The sequence below is a fragment of the Toxorhynchites rutilus genome, chromosome 1, assembly GCF_029784135.1.
Source record: "Toxorhynchites rutilus septentrionalis strain SRP chromosome 1, ASM2978413v1, whole genome shotgun sequence".
Classification (NCBI taxonomy): Eukaryota; Metazoa; Arthropoda; class Insecta; order Diptera; family Culicidae; genus Toxorhynchites; species Toxorhynchites rutilus.
Window position 1 is genome coordinate 133,214,481 of NC_073744.1, and position 18,122 is coordinate 133,232,602.

Below are 18,122 nucleotides of genomic sequence, written 5' to 3' on the forward strand. Positions count from 1 at the left end.
TGTTCGATGACTTGTTCCCAACGAGATGCCAACGAGATAATACCCCTGTTATAGAAGCTCGCTTCCTTATTGGCAAAAAACTCGGATAGCCAATTTTCACAGGCCTCTTTTGTGGCTAACTTCTGACTACCTAGCTCGTTCGCCATGGACAAAAACAGGTGGTAGTCACTTGGTGCAAGTTCCGGACTATACGGCGGATGCAAAAGAACCTCCCATCCGAGCTCCCGGAGCTTCTGGCGCGTCACCAAAGAAGTGTGTGGCCTGGCGTTGTCCTGATGGAAGACAATGCGGCCTCTGTTTATCAAAGATGGCTTCTTCTTCATGAGTGCTACCTTCAAGCGGTCCAGTTGTTGGCAGTACAGGTCCGAATTGAGCGTTTGGCCATAGGGAAGCAGCTCATAATAGATTATTCCTTGACAATCCCACCAAACACACAGCAGAACCTTCCTGGCCGTTAATGAGGGCTTGGCCACCGTCTTAGCCGCTTCAGCGGGCTTCGACCACGACCGTTTGCGCTTCACGTTGTCGTAAGTGACCCACTTTTCATCGCCAGTCACCATCCGCTTCAGAAACGGGTCGATTTTGTTGCGATTCAGCAGCGATTCACATGCGTCGATACGGTCAAAGATGTTTTTTGCGTCAACGTGTGTGGCACCCATACATCGAGCTTCTTTGTGAATCCAAGCTTCTTCAAATGGTTAATAACGGTTTGATGACTTATCCCTAGCTCTTGGCCGATGCTACGGCTGCTACTATGCCGGTCTTTCTCGGCTAATTCAGCGATTTTGTCGCAATTTTCGACGACAGGCCTTCCGGAGCGTGGCGCATCTTCGACGACCTCTACATCAGAACGAAAACGTTGAAACCATCGTTGTGCGGTGGAAATGGAAACTGTATCGGGTCCATAAACTGCACAAATTTTATTAGCAGCTTGAGATGCATTTTTGCCTTTGTCATAGTAGTACTGTAAAATATGTCGGATTTTCACTTTATTTTGCTCCATATTTGCGACACTATAACTCACGAACGACTTAACCAAACAAAACACTGTCAAGGACTATATATATATAGCGTGCAAAAATACCTTTCCAACAAGCTATAGTATGACTCGATACAATGAATACAACTAGAACTACGCGCTTACAACGACACCTCGCGGAAATACCGCAGCCTAATATATTATTATACCACATGAAGAAAACAAAGTTTTCCATTCACATTGAACACTAATTTTATACTGAGAGGTTAATTTTCATTCATAATTTCTGTTTGAAAGGAGTTTTTTTTCTGGCTGAAAATATATTATAATCTTTGACGCTTCACTAACTCGTAAAACGTAGTTCAATGGCGTGCCGTTTGTTTCGTTTCCACTGTGAAGTGGAAACAAGAAAAAAGTCCTTTGTTCCAAGATTTTAGAAGCTGATATACTCTGATGAACGTCCTGATCGCGTTGCTGGTACGAAAGAAGCACTCTTTTAAAACTTTTGGACTTTTTATATTTGAAATTTGGCGGTGACATTTATCGGTGCCATTGTGTTTTATTATCAATTTTCGGACACTTAAATGAATTTATGGGTTGATGGGCACCTTCAAGCAAAATGACCCCAACTTTGACCAACAATGTTTCGAAAACAACTTTATGCAGTGTTTACAGTTACAAAGAAAGGATAACCTCGAATACATCTGATTAGAAAATGGTAAGAACTAAAAAATATGAAAACGAATAAAAAAATCGCATAAGTATCGCAGTTTCCAAACGAAAACGGACCATCAGCATATTAAGAGCAGGGCAGGGGATAAACTTGAACATACTCTAGATGTTGTATATTATGACTAATCCATTACTAACCATCTGTTTGTAAAATCGAACAATAATCATGATATTGTTTACAAGTTGGTCGATAATGAGTTAACAAGTTATCGTCGAGACGACAAACTGTACTGCTTTACCTTAGCTCCCCATAGTTATGCAAGTTTACGATAAAAACGTAAGCTCCCACATATGCTTGAAAAGGCTTACCGCAGACCAACGAGTTGCGTGAACAAAACAAAAAAAAACTAGATTTTGGACAACCCGTCGAGACTTGCCCTGTGTGCGGTTATTTGGGTAGGTCGGAATCGCTGGTTGTACGAGCGTGAGTAATTTAGATAACTGCACTCGTCGTACGGAGAAGGTAATTGAACTTGAAGCGAGCCGAGGCATGCGAGGAATCCGTCGGACAAGTTTTATTCCTCATTGCGGACGAGTTTGAAGATTGATGAATGACTCGCTGCGTTTTTTCGGCGGCGTCAATGATCTTGAAATGTGTTTGGGAGGCGTGTGAGAGCAAGGGTTGTTTTTATGGTGTATCATTTTATGTATAGGAACATCATGATGAAAGTCGTAATTGTAAATTTAAAGCCTTGTTGTGAGAAATGAGTTAATTAGATTAATTCTTCAAATAAACTTAAAGTGCATATGATACACTGCGTCACTTTCCCTCGTTTGATTGGGCTAAATTTTTTAGGTGTCAATGCTCTAAATCAGTGGTGGCCAGGCAAGACACGGTGCGGGCCGCATTAGAGTTTTTGTTATAGCCGCAATGATTTTTTGCTCACTACTTTCCATAATGAAATGTGAAATATACGTATTTAACTGGTACTTTTTTAACTTACTTTTTATTTTAAATTAGAAAGAATTCAATTCTATACCTGTGAAACTTATAACTCGAGAACAAAATAAGATAAAAACCCAAAACTTTTATTGAAGGTATAAAAGTATCCAGAATTAACATTTTTGACAAATTTATTCGCTTCTTCACGCAGAGTCGAAAACACTAAGGTCAATCGTCAATCGCTGCGGCTTCTCGATAGAATTGTTTAATGATTGGTAATTCCAATGAGAACATCCACAGGCACGTAATTTGGGGAGATGAAGTCTGGCAGTTTTGTTGTCTGTCTCGTTTTTTACCATTCCAGGAATTTTTTGCATCGTTCCAAACATATTCGCTTCAATCTGGCCGTCAATAAATGACTCACACATCGATGTACGCACCAATTAATTTCGACTGATAGACACTTTTGTTTCCGAAGAGGATTGCGTTGAACGCGTTCATGGAAACGTAGATAACATTGTACAGTCTACCGACCTCGGACTTCCCTTTATGGGCCTATCGCCCACAACAGCTGTTTCTTTGTACTGCTGTTAGTGTACGGAACACGAATCGTTCATCGATAGGAAACGGTTTGAGCAGCTCGTAGATCTGTTTTGCCGGTTTCCCGGATTTAAATACCGTGACAGTAGCCACATGCTTCACGTACAGACCGAACTTTATTGTTGCTAGGAAACATAACAAGTATCGATGGGACCATGGAACTTGGTGCGAGAGAAGTTCAACACTGTTTCGAACTATTTTTCTTGAGCCATTTTATCTAAATCAGCTTGAATGTGAGAGATAAGGCGGAAACAGAATGCCGCGTTGTGCGTTCCTTCTCATCAGCAGTCATTGCTCGCATTTTGTACTAAAACATTCGCCCGACGCAGTCTGTTGATTTACAGTCACAATCTAGCATTCGCGTCTCCACTCTCCATGTAAACAAAAACAAAATAAAGTTCGTATGAAAATCTTATTCTTGTTGTGTCAACGGATCAGTTGAATGTTTTTAAAAACAACACATTGACATATCCGCGCTGGCGGCGTTGAGCTTCGTTTACTAGTTTAGAGGAGAGTCAAAGAAAAGCTGATTTTCAGTCGGAATGAACACGTTTTCAAAATGAAAATTATGAATGAAAATTAGCTTTTCTATATCAAATTAGTATTCTATTCAAATGAGAAACATTTTTGTTTACAAGTGGTGAAAAAGTCTCATACGAAAATTGTTTATGAAGACAACTCTATGTAATGATGAAAAAATTCAGCAACAATGTTGTAATTGTTTAGCCATAAGGTTGAATGAAAGCCAGAAACACGTGTTTCAAGTAATCAAATAACATGATGTGAAAATTTTCATTCAAATTTTAGAATTTAAAAACCGGCTTCGTGTCTTCTAATCTGATAGAGATTACGCTAATGAGTTTGGGACCCAAATTATGGCCCTAATTTGAAGTTGTCACCAGACGTCGACACCATGCCACTGTCAACGCGAATTCGGCGCAAGCAGTTTAGAACAAATGTTAGCGTTTAGTACAACGATGCTAATGACGCAACGCATTATTGTGTTCGACTAAATGGAAACACACATATTTAAAATGTGTCAAAGCACAATTGTCGCAACGCGACGCATAGCGCGGCTTTCTGGTCCCACATATAGCGATGTGAAGCGTGTCTTCCAAACGACTTTCAGTGATTTTGTTCCTTGACTTTGATTTTAATTCATTCATAACTAAAACAATTGCTCGCAAATATTTGCGGATTCAAACAAAGAAGTAATAAAATGAGCATGTTTTATTAGTTCTGGAAATCGCGCTTCTGGAACATATCTGGAGTAGGAATCCAAGACATCATGGTTTTGAAATTTGGCACGCAACTCTAAATCACGTTTCAATGAGATCCATCTGCATGTTTTCTGCATCGAAACTGAATGGGGTAGAAAAAATCGGAGAATTTTTTCATGGGCTTTGAATCACCAATATCTGCGAAAAAAAATTAATCGACTGGACTTACACAAATCAAATGTCAAATTTCACGGTATGGGTACATTCGTAATTGTTCGGATCATTGACGTTTACTCGTCAGCAAGTAACTGACAACGTATAAACCCGGTTTTACTGCCGTTACTTCCATGAATTTATGTGAGTGTTAGCAGACAAGAACCAAAAACGTGAAAAAGTCTTTTGAGTACTAACGAGAACGATTGTCAGAAGATTAAATTAGCACGAAAAAAACGGAAAAGAAAACAGAGAAAGATTAGTTTGGATACACACGATTAACAAGAATTACTCGCAAAGTTATTTCTAATCAATTGTATGGAAGAATTTTCAACTATATTCATAATTTCGCTCATATGACTTTTTTTTTAAAATCAGGCCGCGAGCCGCATAAACAACGTTGAAGGGCCGCAGGATGGCCACCACTGCTCCTAATCATGACCTGGAAAATGCATTCTAACTTTATCCTCTCGCAAAAATGGAACTAGTCTTTCTCATTCAAAAGATGTGGTCACAAACCCATCTTCAGGGCATATTCAAATCTCTTCCTGGCATACGGAAGTGTTTACTTTGACGGATGGGTCCAAAAAACCAAAGGACGGAACATTGGCAAAATTTCGATTTAAAATGATAAACTGCCATCACTGAAACTCAGCTACAGAAATGTTCCATTTCCCGCCGATTGCAAACTTATTACGGGTTGATCAAATCTCGAATTTTACCAGGATTGAAGATGAATTGAACTTGAATGTAAGCAGTGTTACAGTCGTTCGACGATGATTGATGGAAATATCGCTGGTACTGCTGTTGTCAAAAACAGTTATTTCGAATAGCTGTAAAATTTGCCAGAATGCTTATCGACTGATCCAAAGAGAATGGCTGAACGCTTCGTGGGCTGATGTGCCTAAAATAGTATTTTATTTTTATTCAGATAAGGCGGTAGATCCAATTCTTGTTTGTTGTATGCATCTTCGTTATAGATTTCTAACAGTAGAGTTCGGGTGTTAGAGACTGATTACATATTCAGAATTAATAATGAACCACTAATGAATATCCACCAGATGTTCAACGGGGCATCTTGCAACAAGGAAATTGTGTGCAACGATAATATTCAGTATCACCTCATATCTACACATTATTTCAACCATATGAGTATGAAAAAGTTATGTTAATTATGCTGATAATTCATTCATACATTCATAGTAGATTGTTGCACAAGAAAGAAATCTTTGTATTTAATTTGACATTTCCATTGCTGAATTCGAATTCGAAGCCTATTTCGGTGAGGATATGATTTTTTTAGAACTAACTAAACTCAACCTGTTTAGAATTTTCATTTAACAATTAGAACCATGAAAAAATAACGCTTGTTTCCGGTTCGATCAACTGGGGTTGTACCGTTTCTGCGAAAAATGGATTTTACAGACAACTGTCACAGCTTATTCCAGTTTACGAAACATATTCTTGTTCTTTTGTACCCTACCACCGATTTCCACCAATATTGTCGGAACTGAGCTGAAATTGACTAAAAGCGAAAAAAGGCTAAATGCTGATGATTATAGAAACCGGGATTTCAGCGAGTGGACGTGAAAACAGGTTTAAGAGCGAAATCTTCATCGAATGAGAAACTAACAGGAATCAATTTCTTCTCCACCTAAATATCGTCAAACACTAAATAATTTCCGAGTCTCCAAGGGGGTTAGAACACTTGATATTGTTGCGTGTGTTGTTCAAGCAATACAACTTTCCAGTATTAGGGTTGAGCGAAATCAAAATGAAATTTAAATCAAAATTTAAAAAAAGTAAAAGTCATCCGAAATCTGAACCGTTAAAATTCAAAGTAGACGAATTCACTATGATGGTTTCCGTTATCGGTTTTGACATCTCTCTAAGAACATATTACAGCAGTGGAACTCCATACAATTCACTGACTAAAAAGTGTCCACATTTTCATCGCTTGTTTACTTGAAGAATATAATTTTTTCAGGCACACTTGATTTGAGAGTGTATGGATTTCTAGCTGTCTTGACGCAAGGTCTTTAATGAAGAATGAGAAGATGGGAGGGTTTATATAAACATGTTTATAATTTCATAAGTTTATTCAAATATTAATATTGCTCTTATTTAACTATTCAGTGCAATTTTATCAAAATTTGGAAGAGAAATTAAAAAAGGAATGTTTTTTTTTCAATATTTTTCTGAGATGGTTATTAAAATCCATGATTAATATCGCTTTATTATTTACCCTCCATTATTTGTTAATTTCTCCTGCTTTTCGTTCTTTGACCTATCATTTTAACAATTCAATTTGAGAGGTTTAAAATTGCGACAAGATAAAAATTTAGTGTGAAAGAGCGAATTGTGGAAAATTAAGTCGCAAATTCTCTAAGCATTATAATTAAAATTTTTCTGTAGTATTTAATTTTTGAGTTTGTCTGAATGACAGATTAAAGTTGATCCATAAAAGAATAAGATTTCATTTGATATGACGATTTTTGAAATCGACTCAATGGTTGTAAAGTTATGACGTTTTGTAAGAAATATTACTTACTTAATCAGCAAAAGGCCCTAGTGGCATGTGCTGTACACAAAAGTTGTAGGTAGGTAGGTATTGTATTATAGAGACTTTAAACTTTTGCAGTTCATTCGTCTCTAGCCTTGAGAAAGGTCCTTTGAAAACTCTACTCTATTCTACTCCAGCGCTACCACCTCCGCCCTCTTGCCTTGAGAAAGACACTCGATCCCTCGTCGTCCAGCCCGTCCAGCAACGATGTTGTCCAGTCGGTGTCCACACAAAGAATGCAAAAGTTGTCTCCATTCACATGTGTTCTATATTTTTTGACGTAGGATTACGTCTTTCGGGAACATATTGGGGTACAAATTGAAATATGAAAATCGATCGCATCGTGAAAAATGTCCAATTTCAAACGCTTGTTACTCATTCATTTCATGGTGGATTGATGAGATTTTTGCATCAAACGATTACGGCACTCCATAACAATTTTTCACATTGAATAAAATAGTATATATCATATAACTAACTATCGAACAATTGAAAAAATTCAACCCCTATCCAAACAGAGATACCCAGTCCTGATTGGTCGAAATTGACGTCATTTCTTTTTCGCGCCCGATTTGTTCTCTCACCGGCTAGCTGCATGACAAATCGAGTAGGAGGCGCCTACTTCACACATACCAAATGATATAAAAGGATGGAGCGTTCGTGGATTTTATTCATTTTTACAACGGACGTGGAACGGACAACAACAAGTGGAGAGCAGCAGCAGTGAAAGCGGCTAATATATAGGCGAGCATAGAAGTTGAGCAGTCAAAATGCGAGCTGTGTCTCACATCGAGCTTCTATGGCAGCATAAGCAGCGGCAAACAGTAGCAACGGTTGTTGAAACCGGTCTACTACTAGTGGCAGCAGCAAGCATCACGAGCGGATCGTTTCAGGCACGCTCTCTCCGTCAGAAGTGCGAGAACGTTTCTTGGCATCGTGAAAGTGCAGTATCGAATCTGAGCGGCCAACAATTAAGCTGTGTCTCACATAAGTGGCAGTAGCAGCAGCAGCGGCGGTAAACATCGAGGCTGAACCTCAACAATCGAGCTGTGTCTCGCATCGGTACACTACTGTTGGCAACAACAAACATCATGAGTAGAGAGTATCAGGCATGCTCTCTTTCTCTACTGCTGCTGCTGCTACTGCTACTGCTACTCAGTCAGATTTCTCATTCTTGTTGGACGCTCAGATCGATAAACATATGTGTTTCTAGTGTGCATTGCTGGTACTCCTGTTCACATCAACCAATACAATTGGATGCGGTTATGGAGGTAAAGGAGACAAAGGATCCGGTTGAGGAAGAGTGTATCGCAAGGTTCCACATGACAACATCCAGTGTATCAAACCCGCTATCCGTTGTTTAGCTCACCGTGATGGTGTCAACGAAACCCTTGCAAACCGACACACAGAAGCCGAAGATGCCAAAGCCAAGGAAAGCAGCAGCGACTCAGAAAAAACTACCGCTGCCAAAAAGTTAACAACTGCTACATCCTCACATTAGCACGCAGCAGATTCCGTACAACCCATTTAACCATTCCACTCCTTTTCAGGACTTTCGATATTGCTTTGAAACGAAAGAGTTTAATTTATTGTTTTCCACTTATCATAAAAATGATATAAAACTACGATCAAAAATACTGTTTACTTTTACATTTTCTTTGATCATGTGCAACTAACAGGAAACTTATCACTTCAGAAACATACTTTCCATCAACCAACCTGATTGGATGCGGTAAGGGAGGCGAATGACATATGTATGCACATATATATATATATATATATATATATATATATATATATATATATATATATATATATATATTGGTTGCGAAACGGCTCCGGTCATGCCTCAAGGAATTTTCTAAAATAATATTTTGCCGATGCCTTTGCGCGAACTACACGGGCGAGTAGCACCATAATAGCAAATCAAATGTCGATCGATGTTCGTGATATGGGTGCTCCGCCGAAGTGCTACCCCTGTACGGAGCACTGCGCCGAAAAGTATGCACATCGCGCTGGTGTGATCGAAGAGCAGTATGAATTTCATGTCGTCTAAAGACGCTCGTACACACAGCTCGTCGCGCGGATGTCGTCTATAGACTCGTAACGGAAGGGTTAACCATCAATAACTACGCTTGGCGACATTGACATCTGGCAATTTTCATATAAGATTTTTCCCCCGCATGTTAAAAGTGGTTTTTCATGTACATAAAAGCGCAGCATAGTATGTCAACTGCTTCCCGGTTAGAAAATAAATGATCGTTAGAAAATAAATGAGTGACCCGTCCAATTTCAAACGTTTATTGCTCATTCATTTCATGATGGATTGATGAGATGTTTGCATCATACGTTGTCGGCACTCCATAATAATTTTTCACATTGAATAAAATAATATATATCATGTAACTAACAATCGAACAATTAAAAAATCTCAACCACTATCCAAACAGAAGATACCTAGGCCTGATTGATCGAAATTGACGTCATTTCTTTTTCGTGTCCGATTCGTTCGTTCACCGGCTAGCTGCATGACAATCGAGTAGGAGGCACCTACTTCACACATACCAAATGATATAAAAAGATGGAGCGTTCGTGGATTTTATTCATTTTTACAACGGACGTGGAACGGACAACAGTGGAGAGCAGCAGCAGTGGACGTGGCTAATATATAGACGAGCATCGAAACTGTGTGGTCAATAGGCTAGCTGTGCCTCAAATCAAGCTTCTATGGCAGTATAAGCAGCGGCAAACTACTACTACTCTACTAGTGGCAGCAGCAAGCATCGCGAGCGGAGCATTTCGGGCACGCTCTCTCCATCAGAAGTGCGAGCACACGCTTCTTGGAATCGTGAAAGTGCAGCAGTGAACTTCAAGACGAGCATCGAATCTGGGCGGCCAACAATTGAGCTGTGTCTCATATCGAACTTAAGTGGCAGTAGCAGCAGCAGCGGCGGTAAACATCGAAGCCTAACATCAACAATCGAGCTGTGTCCCGCATCGGTCCAGTACTGATGGTAACAGCAAACATCATGAGCAGAAAGTTTCAGGCATGTTCTCTCTTTCTGTTGATGCTGCTGCTCAGTCAGATTTCTCATTTTGTTCGACGCTCAGATCGGTAAACATATATGTTTTTAGTGTTTTAAGTGTGGTCACATCAGATCAACATCAACCAACATGACTTCATGCGGCAAGGAAGGCAAAGGAGGATCGAAGCGTATCGCAAGGTTCTACATGACAATATCCAGTGTATCAAACACGCTATTCGCCGTTTAGCTCGACGTGATGGTGTCAACGAAAACCAAATCTCGTAAACGTGCCTCGGAGCTGAAACAACTTTCTATCACTGATACCGAAACTCGATTGTAACACTGGTGAAATGAACAAAAAATACCCAACAACCAAACCAAACGTCCCTTTTCAGGGCCATCAGATCATTATCAAAGAGTTTAACAGTATATTTTTTCAAACATCCAAAATCAGCCTAACAGATAGCCTAACGTAATCCTACGTCAACTATGCGGTCGTGTCTCGGACACAACCTTCTGTGACTTTTTCCAATTCTTAACTTTCAAACCAACATATCATATCTTTCCGTTATCCGCAAACATGCCAAGCAGTAACTTAAAAAAAAACAAACTCATAAACGACAAAAAGAGTCTTAGATTGTATATTTTTTATATATTTTTCACAGTTTTACAGTACCATTTGCTTATTGGCGTTTTTTTAGTTGGAGTGCCTTTTAATTGGCGGTTCACCAGTTGGAGCACGCGCCAATCAAAAAGCAATCATCAGTCATAATTGTATGTCAGTTTTACTATGTTGTTCCAATGCCATTTTTATTGAAGGGTCTTTGAACGTTGAACTCAAAAAATGAAGGCACAGTATAAAAGAATTTAGTTTTGCAGTTTGTTTGACAAATGTGTTCGTTTGAAAACATTTATTAATATATATACATATATAAAGTGAATTATATCACAGCCACTATTCAAGGAAGTTAATGATATTTTCTAGCATCAATCCAAATGCAGTAATTATTATGGCCGCACTAAAAGACAACAAGAAAAACGCGAACTTTGAAATTTGTGAACTATTGCAGTATTACTTCAGCCATTCCATGCCAAACTGATATATTGGTTTTCAGATTTTTGGAAAATTGGTAGCTTGTTTTCGTTATGGTAAAACATTGAACCTGTATTATTATTTTTTGGGTGATTCGATTTTTTTCACTTTTTCCCAAAATGACTTTTATCAAAAACTCATAACTTTTGAACCACTAAGGCGATTCAGATGATCGATACATCAAATTGAAGTAAATTAGCTAGTCTTTTTGGAAAAATATCAAACTTCCAGGAAATTTGAATTTTGTTTTCGTAATTCTTGATTGTATCCGTTTTTATAGTTTACATGGTTTCGGGACCAACGGCGCTATATTTTTCTATATTTTTTCTTGAAAACTGAGGATTTTTTTACACATTTATATTTTTTACTCAAAATTAGATATAACCTTTTTTCTTTTTTGAGTTATAATTTTTTAGAGTTAACCGATAGTTCGGAATATTAATTTCTTCCCCTTTTTCCTATTTTCAAAAATTCATAACATTTGAACTGCTAGAGCGATTCAGATGATCATATATCAAATTAAAACCAAGAATTCAGAGTTGTTCGAGAAATAATAAAACGAAAAATAAATTTTGGAAAAATATAGCATTTGCGTAAAAATTATTTTTGTTTTCGTGATTAATAATTGTATCTGTTTTTCATAAATAAAAAAAAAATTTGCACGTGTGAAATTATTGACTTAAACTAACTATGTCGGTTATATGAATCGATTCAGTAGATAAAAGTTATGAATTTTTAAAAAACGTCATTTTTGGAAAAAAGGAGAAAAATGATTTTTTGAACCATCGGTTAATTTTGAAAAATCATAATTTAAAAACGAAGAACATATTTTTGGATATGTTATCTAAAAAATCCTCAGCTTTCGAGAAAAAATATAGAAAACATAGCGCCCTTGAATGAAAAGTATAAAGAACAATTACGATCAATAATCAAGAAAACAAAATTATTTTTTTTGCAAGTATAGTATTTAAAAAAAACTGGCTAGCTGGCCAATTTGATATGTCGATCATCTGAATCGGTTTAGTAGTTCAAAAGATATGAATCTAAAAAAAAATATTTTTGGAAAAAAGGAAAAAACTAGATTTTTCGAACCACCCTAAAATGGAATGAGATCTAATATTTAACGAAAAAGAACAAAACTACCAATTTACACGAAAATCTGAGAACCACTATGTCGGTTTGGCATGGAATCTATATATAATACTAAAAAAATATAGTTTGGTGTTAATTTCTCCTGCAACTAAAAAACTGATTACTAGAAACTAATTGACGTTAACGTTTTATTACCTTGTAAATTCTAGATACAATACCAACAGAGGGTATTTAAAAAAATAAAAATAGCTTTTTATGGGGTGTGTTCAAAACTGAAAAAAAATATTCAGAAATCATATTTTTATGTTGTTTTTTAAGCGTACCTACATTATTTAGTCGTATAATTATTGTATCATTCAATTTATTCCGATGAGAATGCTTTAAAATATTTCAACTAATGCTCTTACCACATTTTAATTTTATTTATTCAATGTTCAGTTTCTATGGCGAAGCTTCATCCGTAAATTACACATTTGTCATCATTGGTGGAATACGACCATAAATGTTGTTATGAATAGCACAGCAAGTTATGATTACAATACATATGGATTTATTTTGATAATGCATTATACATAAACCGATAAAAATGCATTATAATATCTATCCACAGCGTTTTAGCGTCTATATGTATATTTTATTCAATTTCAGTTCGTAATTTCTATCCCATTCGCTGTGTTTATCATGATGATGCTAACATTAATAACATTATATACGAACCTCCCACCTTATATATGATGTCTCCCATCCTTTTAGAGACATCTTAACATTATGTTCAATTTTTAGAGCGTAAACTATCTGTAAATTTTTTCACTGTTTACATTTTCTTGCCACAAATCGTTGCCAATTTTTATCTCTCAAGTTCCACTTCTCTTCTCTGAACATATGCTTCTTTAGAACCAGTTCAGCAATATGTTCGGGCATGATTTTTTGAAGTCTCTGTTTCTTGCATCTGTTGACCGATAAGTCATAGTATAAACGTCTAAAACATACGAAGAAAAAAGCCAAAAGCACGTTCGTATATGATTTCTGAAATTTGAATAATGCAAATTCGAGCTATAAACACGAACCAACGCATCGACACCAATGTAGCATAATTCCTAAACATTCAGCCTAATGGAATCTTATTTTTGGTATTCATATATATACTTCCTTCCTATCCTACTTGACTGATCGTAGACTCGTCTGCCAGTTACGTAACTGTTTCTATCACCCGCGACATCTTACCTCGGCAGCGTGGGCCTCCGATATCATTACATAAGGCATCGGTCCGTTCCAAGCCCGGCTGAATCCTTGACTGCGTCCATACAGCTTGCGGATCGCGATGATGCGGTTGAATATTTCTGGGAAAAATAAAAAAATTGTAAGGAGTTGTATCTAGGACACGACCGCATATTTTCGACGTAGAACTACGCAATTATATTATGCAATCCACTTGTTTACCACTTCGAATATTATTTTAGAATGCATGCAAATTTTTGTAATAGATTATGTTCTTCGTTACAAATAAATTTGATGAACTCCTTTTACGTTTGACATGAGGCCCGGGACACCAAAATATGTGAACGGAAGAATTGTCAAACGATCAAACGGTTCTCTAACCGCGAAAGTTCAATCACATCTAGTATCTGAAATGACGATTTTCCCTGGCTTCTCAGTTTAAAAGTACGTTTTAGGGAAATATATTCCGGTCTGCACAACGACAAGCGAGTGCAAAAGTACTCAACAATAGAGACGTCGGTTAATCGTTCGATTAATTCAAATAATCGAATATCTGCAATTTTGTCCGAATAATTTTGTATCGAATAATGAAAAATAAAAATATGAATACATCGAATAATTATCACAGTAATCGCGATTAATGAAAAAGGAAACAATTTTTTTTCAAAAAATACAGTGCAAAATTTAAACTTTGGTTGTCGAAATTCATCGATTATGCTAAACCACTTACGGTTGGAGCATAAAAATAATTCCCTGATGGTGGAGGAGACTGGGGAGAAGAATTCAGCGTCTGCAGGAGTAAATAGCGGAATAGAAGGATGTGATCTAATCTCCCGTACTAAAGTGGTAGTATTCAAATTCAGAGTGCCAAGGAAAATACTAGTGGTCAATGATTCTACAAAAATACTTCTTTTGAACTAGTAGTTATAGGGACCAAGTAGAAATTTTCAAATAAATCTGCTATTTCAACAACATTCGAAGAACAGGTAGTTTTGAACACAAAAAATTGTATGTTGGTGCAATTAAAATATTTTGCATCATTTGCATGATGTGCTCTTTTTTCAATCGCCCGCAAAAAAATCACGAAATGGTAAATTTATCAATCTACTGAATTACTATTCTGCATATTCTGCATAATTTTTTTTTATTATAAATGTCTGTTCACCTCGATTACAAGAAATAAATATTCGCTCGATTAATCGAATTCTGAAAGACAATTATTCGAATGAATCGATTATTTGGCCCCACGATTAATCGATAATCGAATAAACGAAAAATTTAGACATCTCTACTTAACACCAAAAAATACCCCCGACTTACATCTTTTTACAAAGCGGATTCCCCCAGGCACATTGATTTAGAAGTCTGTGTTAGGGAAACACAGCTTGGTGGAAACAAAAATACCCCCGACTTGCATGTATATTCGCAGAGCGTATTTCCTCAGGTACATCGATTTTGAAGTCTGTGTTGGGGAAACCGTAAAACGCGCCAATCAAAACTTGACAGTTAAGGCGTTTAAATAACGCTTGACATTTTACAGTTATTCAATTGTTCATCTCATGGAAAATAATATTTTATTAATTGCGATAGACGCGTATTTCCTATCAATTGATGCAAACATCTTTCCGATCGGTTAAGAAATGTTAGAGTTATAAGCATTCGAAATATGGGTAGGATTAGCATACCATTCCGCAGAATAAATGTATGGGAAAAAGGTTCTTCCAGTTTTTCTGAATTGAAACCGTTTAGAGATTAGCGAATTGTAATGTATAGCATATCCGATTCGATTGGTATGCAAATCATGAGAATTCGTTCACAGTGAAAGTAGTTATTAACGTTAACTTTATTTTATAAAAACGTGACCTGTATTCTGATTTGGCACTCTTCCTGAAAGACGTAGTTCTACGTCAAAAAGAGAATGATTATAAATTATTGGATGCTGTCAATGGATTGGTTTCGGGAAACAGGTTTATCGTTTTAGAAGAATGTCGTATTTGGTGTCTGAACGAAGACACACAATTGGGTTCCGGAGTTCAAACTATATCTTTGCAACCAAGGGTGTCAACTGAGGAATTTATTCCACCCAAACAGTTATTTTAAAATAACGCTTGCATTAAAGAAATGGACAAATTTTACCAATATTTCATATATTCACCTTAACACCTAGTGAAGAAACCACTTGTGCATCGTCAACTATAGTTTTCGAACAAAATTTGACCGCACTATCAGTTGGACTTATGGTTGGAGTTATGGCGAAAACTGAAAAGCCACTGCGCTTCATGGTTTGCGCATACTGGGAGCTCCAACCCGTTGCGACGGAAGTTAAAATCGTCAAGAACTTTGAGTCCGCCGAATACGTCCGTTCCGGTATCTACAACATTCTTACACTCCTGGAGAAGATCGAGAGTATTGAACGGGACCCTGGTGCCGGTCATTCGACAGTGCTACGCGATCGTAAACTACAGCTGAAGCTAAAGCAAAAGACGGAGGGAAAGGTGTTCTACGCAGAGAATATAGCTCGTTTAAGCTCTCCAAATCTCTCATACTGCTTGTAAGCTGTATCTACTATTCGTACGATTACTCCTCATAAGTTCTTGATAGGGTTTTGATCTGGTAAACAAGTTGAATAATCCAGAATCTGAAGCCACTATTCATTAAACCATGCCATGTCTTTCCTGGTTTTATGAATTGATGCCAAAATACCCAGTTATCACGGTGTTTTTGATGCAAAAACAGCAGTAAATGATTCTGGACTACTTCGTTGTACTTCTGACTGTTCATTCGTGTTGCCTGCAAATTTGTTCGCTTCAGAGTGCATTCTCAGAATAAGCATGAATCAAGCATAGAAAAGAGTTTGAGATAAATATTAAATAGGACGTTTTACGTCGGTTTTCTTACCGTTAGGTGAAGAGTGTTTGTTGATGATTGAATCGCCCCTAAGATAATAAAGAGGATATTTGTGGTCATGTTGGCTTACTAAGTGAACGATTTCGAGTTCAAAACTCATGGCCCTCAATTGACCATCTTTTTGTGTTATTATAGAGAAACTACGTTCACGCAACAATCATTGGAGATGGAATACTGACCTCTCTTCGTCCACACACACTCTGCTGCTGCTTGGAACTCTCGACTCTGTTATAACTGAAATGGTAAATGATGGTGGTGGTGGCATAAATCGCCTGTGGGTGCCTACACTCAAACTATCTTTGGCAGAAAATATTTCATATTTGGCAGAAATTATACCATTTAGTGTGCTGGTGAGTCAAATGCGCAAATATTGAGCTGTTTTAAAAGCTTAAAATGGTTTGTATGTATGCGTACAGACATCTCTTTCTGTTTTCTTTTCTCATTTCATTTGGGATTGTTCCAAAAAAAAAGTCCATACGACGTCAATGGGGATCGAACCAAGGCCGGCTGGAATGCAAAGTTATTTTACACGATCACGTTATCCACATGGCTAATGATGCTTCAGCACTTGTTCAGCAAATACGTGATAATGCAATATTGCACCTGATTAAAAAATGAAGTTGGAAAATGTTTTCTAAGAGTAAAAAAGGAGCGCATGAAGAAGAACAATATCTATCTCAGTCTGGGCCGTGTATGTGGCAAAGTATGCGGAAAGCTTATTTGTCTTTGGTTCGCTCGCTCGTATTAATCTTATATTGCTGTACCATGTATATTATACAAATGCTTACCAGTATTTGTGAGTCATGACATTTTCTGTTATGTTATGTCTCATTTAATGTCATAAATCTGGATGACAAAACATGAGCTAAAAATCAATTTTGGGTGTAGTACAAGAGATACGTTCTGGCAATAGGGACCCAAATCTAGTGTATTGTTCTCGCGAAAACACAATTTCCGTGAATTCGATAATTATTTTCTGGATCGAAAGTGGCGCCAAAGTGCGGTGAATTTCAAGTCTTATGTCAAAAAGTGGTTTGCAGCGGCGAGAGCTGTGTTCTTCGGTTGTAAACTGGAGGTGAAAATTTGCACATTAATTGCTATCATGACCTCCTTCATTAAACCACCGATTCTGTTCGGATTTTCTATTAGGTTGAAGAGTTTCATGACTTTTGAATCACCCTGTACTTTGGCAGCGCTGTCAAAATATAAACAAGAACAGAAATCGCTTTCTCGGTAGCTATTCCATTCGGAAGTAGTTTTTTGTGCATCGCGTTTGAGTAATTTCCTATGCAATTCAGCTAATTTGACCTGATTACATCGCCAAATCATCATCTGTGTGCTAGGATTATGGATTATGGCTGATCACGAATGTCACTTCACGGTGAAAATGAAATAATTTGTATGCAAGGTTATATGCAATTCATTTCGTTTTCACCGTGAAGTGACGTTCGTGATCAGGCCTTATGTGATCTTGGAACGATGTTTAGAAGATCGATTTTTTTTCCGTTTCGATTTAGGATTTTTTTTATCGATTCTTTGCTCTCGAAAACATCAATTTTTTCTTTCGATTTTGTTGATGTTAGAAACCACCCAACG

The 18,122-nt window shown here is 37.3% G+C and overlaps 1 protein-coding gene across 1 annotated transcript in view; it reads right to left on the reverse strand.

The window, feature by feature from the left end:
- LOC129763561 (cytochrome P450 4c3) overlaps nucleotides 1-18,122 on the reverse strand; it is a 45,077-nt gene that overhangs the window by 2,898 nt on the left and 24,057 nt on the right. Inside the window, exon 2 of the mRNA XM_055762757.1 lies at nucleotides 13,626-13,741. Coding sequence (XP_055618732.1) covers nucleotides 13,626-13,741 — 116 coding nt within the window. The remainder of the gene's footprint in view (nucleotides 1-13,625; nucleotides 13,742-18,122) is intronic.